The 10,164-nt window shown below is 34.5% G+C and overlaps 1 protein-coding gene across 4 annotated transcripts in view; it reads right to left on the reverse strand.

Moving 5' to 3' along the window:
- Positions 1–10,164, reverse strand: part of LOC107660582 (collagen alpha-1(XVIII) chain-like) — a 96,669-nt gene that overhangs the window by 26,964 nt on the left and 59,541 nt on the right. For all 4 annotated transcript variants that reach the window (XM_016449919.1, XM_016449918.1, XM_016449921.1 and 1 more), the window contains 3 exons: positions 7,290–7,831; positions 4,601–4,684; positions 2,314–2,376 (listed from right to left, as the gene is read on the reverse strand). In XM_016449919.1, coding sequence (XP_016305405.1) covers positions 2,314–2,376; positions 4,601–4,684; positions 7,290–7,831 — 689 coding nt within the window. The remainder of the gene's footprint in view (positions 1–2,313; positions 2,377–4,600; positions 4,685–7,289; positions 7,832–10,164) is intronic.

Genomic DNA, 10,164 nt, shown 5'->3' on the forward strand with positions numbered 1-10,164 from the left:
TATAAATATGTAAACTTTAAAACTAACTCTTCATAGAAACGATTTCTTGGTACTGCACGCGCTCTCTGCACTCGCTAACAAAGCATTTAAAGTCATTGTTAGTTGTTTAATTGTGTGGTGTGATGGATTGGACAAGCCTTGACTGGGCTCATTTATTTAAAAACGGGCTGTCAACTGTGATAAAACTTCCCGGTGGTATGACGCCATTTTTGATTCTGTCGCTCTAGTGTCCTGAATGCAGCTGTGACTTCAGCTGTTCATTCATACAGATATGTATTCAAGCAGATGTTTTAATCTGCTGAATAAATAAAATATTTCAAGTCTCTCACCTGTAAGCAACTGCTGTCAGTCCCAAACAGTAACTGTGAATGCAGCCATAATGTGCATTTCTATTGATTGAATTATATCACTGCCCTGTAATTCTTTTTCTTTCTTTCTTTCTTTCTTGTTTCTATTTCTTGTTATTATTATTTCTTTCTTGCTTTCTTTTTCCTTCTTTTTTATTAATTATTTGTTATTATTTTTCTTTTTCTCTCTTTTCTTGTTATTATTTTTTATTTCTTGTTATTATTTTCTTTCTTTCATTTTTTATTAATTATATATTGTTATTATTATTTATTTCTTTTTCTCTCTTTTCTTGTTATTATTTTTCTTTATTTATTGTTTTCTCTTTCTTTCTTTTTCTTTCTTTCTTTCTTTCTTCCTCTTTCTTTCTCTTTCTTTCTTTCTTGTTATTATTATTTCTTCCTTGCATCCTTGCTTTCTTTTTTCTTTTTTATTAATTATTGTTATTATTTTTCTTTTTCTCTCTTTTCTCGTTATTATTATTTATTTATTATTATTTTCTTTCTTTCTTTCATTTTTATTTTTTTATTAATTATTTATTTTTATTATTATTTCTTTCTTTTTCTCTCTTGTTATTATTTTCTTTATTTATTGTTATTATTTTCTTTCTTTCTTTGTTGTTGTTATTATTTATTTTTGTAAAGTATTAATTATGAGAAAACGTTTGAATACAATTATAAAAGATTAATAGCAGAAGTTACCGTTATTATTTATTGATAGTTTAACTAAAGAATTCATCAACTGATCAGAAAATAATAAATCGAATAAACATTTTTAATAATGTGTGTTTAAAAGAATGCAAAATACAACTAAAAACATTGGATACCAAATTTAAATGCAATTTCATGTGTGGTCTCAGATTTTGGACCCCTGTATACAAGCTTGTCTCTATATGCTTAATGACTTTAAGATTAGAGATAAATAATTACACACTAATAATACTTGAGCACCAAAGACATACTGAAATTCCATTTCTTTTTTACAGAAAAGTGTAATGAAGTCAAACATGTGTTTACCACACTGTCACAAGACTACTCCTCTCCCTCTAGATATAATAATCTGATCAAATTAGATTACACAAAGAGGCCTACACAGTTTGCAGGAATGCATGCCCACCAGGTGCCCTCTCCTCAAATGCACTTTCCAACATCCAAGGCGAGTCGGATTGACTGTGAAACAAGCGTGGAAAATATCCCAGAGGGGAATGTGGCATCCATCAAAATGGATTCCATGGTAAGACAAAAGAAAGTTTACTTTACAGCACTTCGGAATGCCATATTTCTCTCTGTCACAGCGTGTTAAAACACATTACGTCCTGCAAAAGCAAACAAAAACTGTGTAATTTAAAATGACTAGGTTAGAATTAAATTAATACCTGCATGCTTGGCAGCAGCTGTTTAAAGATGTTAAAACAAATATAATGGCAATAAATACTTGTAAGTGAAAGGAAAGACGCTGCTAAGAAGCAGTAACCTTCACATAAATACAATATACTCGCAAAATTAATAAACAAACAAACAAAAAAAATGGCCTAAACATACTTAAATGACACTAAACTGAACAGTAGACACTTATGGAAGAAGATCTTTGCAGTCCACACCTAACAGCCACCTGGTTTCTTTCCATTGTAATTAACTCTGGCAAGCTCAGACACAGGCCTCGCACATCAGTAGCAAAGGGTTCATTTCAATTTCCACATGGCCTATTTCTGGATTAGTAACACAAGGTATGGGAAGATGGGCTTTAACATCTGGGATTGGTCTGGAGATAATAACATTCATCCGGGACTTTCCCCCAGAAGATGAGCAAGTGCACAGCAACAGACCTGCCAGAACTCACAGGCTGCTGCTCTGGAAATAGCGGGGAGCCTCTGGATCATCATTAGATGTTTTAAGTGTGGTCATTAAATGGATCACAACGAGTTTACAAATGTGAGCTCAGCTTTCTGAGGGAAAATAAAAGTAGTACCTGGACTGATGGTGGTCCCTCTCCATCTCCACTTGCTCCGTAATCACCTGATCCCTGTAGATTCTGAAGGAGAACGGAAAACTACATTCATTCCCTGAGTGTTAAAAATGAGACACTCTTTTCATCACACTGTTATCTAGATGACTGGAGGGCATGTAATACGTCATGCGTCACACTGATGGGCATTAAAGCTTAATCCTGTGGAAAACCTAACTGGAGGCGACACATTCTTTTCTAGAAATGAATGGAAGTGAATTCCAAGCACTATCAGTCGACAAACACTCCAGGTACATTTCATTAAAAACTTACTAAAATATCAAAAATGTTCAAACTCATTTATTTCTGCATTAGAGGCCTCCCACAACAACATATAAATGGTGAAATAATTTTTTCAGTTTTTTTTCTAAATTTGGGTCTTTCAGAGTTAAAAGGAAAAGTTACTCATCCTTATGTCGTTCCAAACCCATGTTATTTTCATTCTTACATGAAATACAAATCATATTTATTTATATAGCGCTTTATACAATACAGTTTTTTTTTTCAAAGCAGCTTTACATTAATAATACAGGAAAATAATTGTTAATATTATATAATATTCATCAATTACGAAACTAACTCAATTTAGGTTAAGACTTAAGTGTTGTTTTAATTTAGTTCAATATCTGTGTGCAAAGCTCATCAATTATGAAACTGTTCCATTCAACTATCATTTTTTGTGATGCTTTTATGATATTTTTGTCCTTTTTGAAACTATAAATAAGCTTCTGTTGTGTGGAAAAGATCTCAGACATTCAGTCTGCACGCCTTTCTTGTTTCAAGGAGGAAAAAATAATAAGGGGTTGGGAAAAGACATCGGATGAGTAAATGATGACAACATTTTCATATTGGGGTGAACTATTCCTTTAAGGTTCAGGTTTAATGTAAATTTGGCTCATTTGGTAGAGCTTTGGTAGGACAATGGTTCAGTTCCCAGGAAACAAACTAATAAAATATATATATACCATAAAATGCACTATAAGTTGCTTTAGATACAAGCTTCAGCCAAATGCATAAATATAAAGGTAAAATGATGCCGCAGCAATTCTGAGATGAGTCACCTGGGGAAGAGAGTCTAAATCTGAACATTTACACCAGGCAAGCTATTCCTTTCACACTGGTCTCCTTTATAAAAGACTACACAATAACTGACTATAGCACACGCCTTCAAATCTTTCCTTTTTATAAAAAAAAACAATCCACTTGTTTGAGAATACAGGCTAGACCGTGATTTATGCAACTGATCTCCCAGCGAACAATTTCAGTACTTTTCACCTCATTGCATTAGCCAATCTTTGGATTAATCACCCATTTTAGAACCGCTTAACATTCAATAGTGTGTGTAGCTGTGATGTGAATTGTGATTTCTCTTTTCACAATTAGTTCAAAGGCAAAGTTGCTGAGACGCTGAAGCTGAGATATAATTAAGGCATGACACATGAGTGAAAATTATTATTTCACTTAGGGCGTTTTTAGACATGTATATCATTTGCTTGGTTCCAAAAAAGGACTTAAACTGTTACAATGTTGCATTTTATTCTTGGTTCAGTTTGAGCATTTCAAATTATATAGTTAAGCAATATCACACAAGGCCTGAATATCATCACAAATGTAAATGTCATATTGCTCTTTGAACTGTTTTATCAAATCAAAAGGTTAAGTTATGTTTTGACTGAGTTATGTTTTATTTTCTGTTTTTGCTTTTCTTTGTCAATGAAAACTCCCAAATGAAATCATGTTTTGAACAAATCAGTTTAATGAATGATTCAGTGACTGAAGGAATCAGATGTTTAAAGGAATCGTTTGAATGACTCGACTCATTAAGACAAAGACTTGCCACCACCTACAGGTGGTTTTAGTTTCCTATTTAAATACTGAAATTTAAATTTTTAAAAATGAATTCGGTTTAAGGGACCTAATAATATTACAGAATAGTGAAAGCATTCATTTCTGTCACTGCTGTGTATTAACCACTGCACAGAATATGAAAAATATAAAACGTTCAGGAGTCAGTTGTCTGTGACAGGCCTAACCAGCCAAGGTACCAACACAAAAACACACTCAGCAAAATATCTAATTATCATTATCAATAAACCCCCAGAAAATATTGAGATATATTGGAATCCAACAACGATTGCAGTGTTCACATATGCCTAAACGATCCAAACTAAACACAAAATAAATGCTCCAAACAAGCCTTTAAATGTCCTTAGACACTCTTATTTGAACACTTATGGGCTTTAAGTCTTACCGCATCAAAGTCATCCTCATCTTCTTCACAGTGTCGTTCAGCTGCCCCAGGGTCTTTCAACATCCTTATATCGCCGATAACACCCTAGAACAAACACACGCACAGGTTACTGAGCTTATTTTGATGGCCATGGCAGGTGTGGTGACTGTAGGGCAGCTGCTCATTAGAAACTGAATCCACTGCGCTTTTTTCATGCCATTGCCTTCCACGGCAAAAACGCTGGCAGTCAGATAACAATGTGTGCCTGATATCTTAGTTTTAAAACACATGGCTATCTGTCTCCATGTAAGATTTCCCTTTCATGGTTTGCAGCACAGATGGTGATAACATTCAATACAAGCAACACATTTCTAGATTCAATGGCTAATATAAATGTCTCATTAAAGGGATAGTTCATCCAAAAATTCAGCCATTGTTTAATCACTCTCATATTGCTGCAATGCTATATGACTTGCTTTAGTCTGTGGAAGACAAAAGGAGATGTTTAGCAGAATGTTGATGCTGCTCTTTTCCATGCAATAAAATTAATGGGGCCCAAGAGCCGTCAAGCTCCAGAAGGATAAGAAGCACAATAAAAGTAGTCCATACAACTATTTCTGCTCTATTTCAAGTCTTCTGAAGCCATATGATAACTCTATTATTATTGCTATTATTACATATATATAATATAGCTATTATTGGGTGGCAAATTTCAAAATGCATCACATGAATGAGATTTCAAAGCAACTTTAAAAGAAGATTTTCAGTGAATAATGAGTGTTTCTCACACGAAGCTCTCAAAATGTGCAATATAGTCTATGGACTACAGTTAGGGTACTTTGGTGTGACATCTTCTTTTGTGGCCTACAGGATTGGAGCATTATGAGGATCAGTAACTGATTACAGAATTTCATTTTTGTTGAGTTGATCTCCATTCAAGATCCCTTTGGGGTAATAGGAATTGTGGGTAAGTTGCTGGTAAGATCTGACAGGACTTCCCCTCTCATGTCTCAAGAGCTAAGGTCAAAGGTTTAGTAGCAGAATCCTTTTATGATGTCTTAATTGCCCTTTTGTTTCACGCTGTGACCTGCCAAGACCCTATTACAGCCCCAACGCGGGGTCAGATTCACAGACCTGATCGCCCCACAGTTCTGCAGATAAGCACGTGGTCTTAATGAGAGGGATGAAATAGCAATCATATCCTGCTTAATCAGGTCTGTAATTATGATGGCCATCTCCTTATGGTGGAGTTCCCACAGGAAATGGAAGCCACATGAAACAAGGAGCCATACTGAACTGAACAAGATCCATCTGCTTTTGAGTGGCCATTATGAGCTCTGGGAAATGTGAGGCATTTCTGCTGCCTCAGTTGCCTCACTATGGTTATTGAACATGCTTGAAAGCACTAGCATAACTGGTGGAAACAAGGCAGGGCATTCAATCACATCACTTCACAGATCAGTTAGGCTGCTTTAGTAGTACAGCAGCTGGTGAAGAATCTGTTGGCCTATAAAAGCTGTTCTTGCTAATTATTTTCGTATATACTGTAAATTGTATATATATTTTAAATGATATTTTGTTTTTCAAGTTCATAGTGGCAACAAATTATTTATGGAGTTTATATATTATTTATATATTTATGATTTTTTTTAAATAAATGTAATATAATGAATTACATATTTTATTTATTTAATTATTAATTATTCCTGGATGATTTTCGTTTAATATTAAGTTGTAATGTTTTTGATAAAAACTCAAGATAACTTCCTGTGACAAAAAGATAACTGCCTTTCCTGACAAAAAAGATAAAATACCTTAAAATCTTAAGGTTTTTTGTTTGTTTGTTTGTTTGTTTTTTGGAAAATATAAGTAAAATATAAGTAATGCCTCTAAATATCAAACTTAATATTAAACAATTCATCAAGTAAGGAAGAAATAAATAAGTAGGCAATAAATTACATTAAATTACATTAAATTAAATTACATTTTAAAATAAATATATAAAATAATATAAGATTTATAAAATAAATAATATAATTTGATATTGATATAAATACTATACAGATATAAATTGATATAAATACAATTAAACATGAATTCTTAAAAAATAAGTACGCAATTCAATTACATAAAAAATTAAATGACATGTTAAAATAAACAAATATATACATTACATATTAAATATAAAAATAATATTTTGCATTAACTGATATAACATTAAATAAAATAAATAAAACTAAACAATAAATAATATACAAATATAATTTTATAAAAAAGGATGAATAAAAAAACTAAAAAATAAAAAAAATAAAACAAAAAATAATAAAATAAAATAAAATGTATGCTGTTAGTTCTCATCTGACTTAATTCAGGGGAAGAATAGGTCAGTGGTCAGTTTTCACTGATCTGAAATCAAGCTGTGGGGTCAGCTGCTGGACACTGCCAGACAAAACTAACAGGAGCTAATTGCTCCCCTGTGTTTTTTTAAAGCAATTAACTACTCTATTCCAACAAGGAAAGTCGAGTAGACCATTTTACGACAAGAATGTTTGTTGTGTTTTAAACAGGCCAATTTGAGCAATCAAATCATGCAGGAGTCACTCAAGCACAGACACTTTCATTGCACTTTCCCTTTTCTGGCCTAAGCTACCTTGATTTGACTTGTTTTAACCGGGATACCATGATATGAAAGTATGGACTGTGTACATACCATAAACTTATCAGGGTCTGCTCCACTGGCATGACCAACAAACACTCCCGCCCCGGCATCCAGGTCCATATCATCTGGAGACCGCTCAAAACTGATGACCTGAGGATCTGAGTCACAGTTGAAGTAGAGGGAAACACGCTCATTCAAAACACTGATGGAAAACCGGGTCCAGGTGTTCACCATGGAGGGCACAGAGAATCTGGCCACCTCGTATGAGCTCTGTGAGTCAGGCTCAGTGTAGTAGAAGATGATATACTGTTTGCCCTTCTCCACCGCTGACAGCTTCACACCAACATACATGATGTTCTGAGTTGGGTCAGTGATGGAGAAGATGACTCCAGGCTTGGAGGACGTGGGTTTTATGTTGAAGATGAGGGAGAAGTCATGGAAGAAAGGGTTGGGCAGGTGAGCCGCAGCTGACTGACCCACATTGGACCTTTGGTCGAACACATAGCCGGGGTTGTTAGCATCGTCAAATACTTTGGAGACACCATCAGGTGGAGGATCACCAATTAACTGCAACAGCGACACTCCACTTTCTTCTGTGGAAGGAAAGGAAAAGAATATAAATGGACTTCACAAAGAACAATGCAAAAGTGAATGGTCAGGGATGGGCAGCAGGCTGGGACTAGGTTAAAAAGCACTTTATTAGTCTGCTCAAACGTATTGTAGAGGAAGTGCTCAACATTGACAGCTGTGATGGGAAATCAAGGGGTGCGTCTTGACTTTAGTAGTTGTGAGAATGTATTATTTTTGGCTGTACACAGCATCTTGAGTGAGCTCAAAGTAATTTCATCCTTTTTTCAGGAGGAAAATGTGTGAATAAAAAAGACAGATGACCCTCTAAAGAATAATCAGTTTCATGTAACTCATGTTTGGGACTTTTTGATATCCTGAAACAATATACAACACTTTTGATTTAACAAGAATGTACATTTATCAGCCAATAAATTTTCCCAGGTTTAATAGAAAGTGACCCCTTGGATTTATTGCTCCCAGAGGACCTTCTTAAGGATGAAGTTTACTATGTATGTAATGCACTTCTTTTCAAAAAATATAAATATGTTTTATACTATGTGAACAACCTAAAAACATTTTTTATAAGTCTTGTGAGACAGCAAGTTTAAAAAAAAAAGTACTTATGCTTGAGTCGAGGGGATATAAAACTTGTTATGGCCTGAGACTGGAATTTCCTGCCAACTATTACAAATTTAGGCTCCAAAATAAAAGACATGTAATCAGAATTTGATACAAAGTATTGAAGAAATTATATTTTTGAGAAAACTAATGTCAATAAAATAAAATAAAATAAAAAACTAATTTCAATAAAATAAAGTCTTCTCAAAAACAAAACAAAACATTACTGGATACTACTTTATAGTGTATTTATAAATCAAACTCAGACTGCTGGGTGAGATCATGAGACTTTAAGAACTATGGATGGAAACCTTCAATCTCATGCTAATATCACTCAGCACAGACATATTTAGCCAGTTGTGAAGATAAGCTAGACATGGAAACATCACAGGCTCCATGTGCTGACATGTCGTGAGGAGGAGGGAAAGGTGTGAGGTTACAGCTGGACAGCTAAAGACCCTTCCTGCCTACATACACACACACACCCTTTGGCCGATTCTGCTTTTTAAATATAGAAAAGTCAAAACAGGGTTTCTTGCTAAAACATCCCTCCTTTTCCTATCACATGAAAGATGATTTTGTTTTGTTAGACAAAATGAAACAGCATGAAGTGAAAGCCCAAACAAAAAAAAAACAAAAAAAAAACATAAAACACTAAATTACATAACAAGTGCTCATTATACTGATGTATAAATGTGTGTTTTGTAAACGTTGATAGAAACATTAAGGATTATGTCAACTTTGAGCTGCTTTCATGCTGTAAAGTAAGTCTTTTGAACCATGACGACTTTGTAAACGGTCTGAAAAAAGACTACCAAGTACAGCTCATGAGCACATGGTCTTATTTATCAAACAAGGATCAAAGTCCTTTAGGGGCTTACATATTCATTATTAAGTTCTTCAGATGGTGCTTTTGTTATGAGTTGAAACAAAACTCTTCTTGCCTTTGTTGTACATGAAAGGATTAGAAAGAAAATACACCTTACATATGGTTTTGGTGTGACGTGCATTTTTAGTGGATAATGTTTAGCTTGTGAACCTAATCTTTGGGCTGATTTAACTAGACAGAGGAGAACCACTCTTCCGAGTTTCACTATTCAAAGCGTAAACCGTGTCTTTAGATCATGACAGGATAATGACAAGCTTAAAAGAGGAGGAGCTTTTGGAGCTCACCTTGCATTCCTGCACATGTTCAGGTGCTGTTGTGTAAACAGTGGACATGCTAAACCAGCGTTCAATGGCTAATGGCCACTTCAATGCGAGACTGAAGTTTTCTGAGACATGTCGGGCTTGTGAAAATCACTTTAGGGAGACCAAAATCCCGGACTTTTGCTTTTCTGACAGCAGGCAATAAATTCTAATTCCCGAATCCAGATGTGTGTCGGGATAGAATGAGACTTACAGAAGCCCCTGAGGCCATGTGTGTCTGCTCTTGTACATGAATACAACAAACCAGACATTTGACACTAATGACTATCATAAAGACTTTCAACATTTTTGCAATTGAAAAGTGCTTCCATTTTTGACAGCATCATCATTACATGGTCAAGCCGGATGAAGACTAGGTAGTGCCAAGGAAAGACTGAATCAACAGCCTAATTTCAAAGTCAATAGATGCAACTGATTTACTGATGCATGAGTGTGAAACATTCAGTGAGAAGGGAAACATTTTTACTTTATTTTTCAGGATTGACTGGATTGTTTTGGTTACATACCAAAAAAGTTTAAATATTCAAAA

The sequence above is a fragment of the Sinocyclocheilus anshuiensis genome, unplaced genomic scaffold (genome assembly GCF_001515605.1).
Source record: "Sinocyclocheilus anshuiensis isolate Anshui unplaced genomic scaffold, SAMN03320099.WGS_v1.1 scaffold627, whole genome shotgun sequence".
NCBI lineage: Eukaryota > Metazoa > Chordata > Actinopteri > Cypriniformes > Cyprinidae > Sinocyclocheilus > Sinocyclocheilus anshuiensis.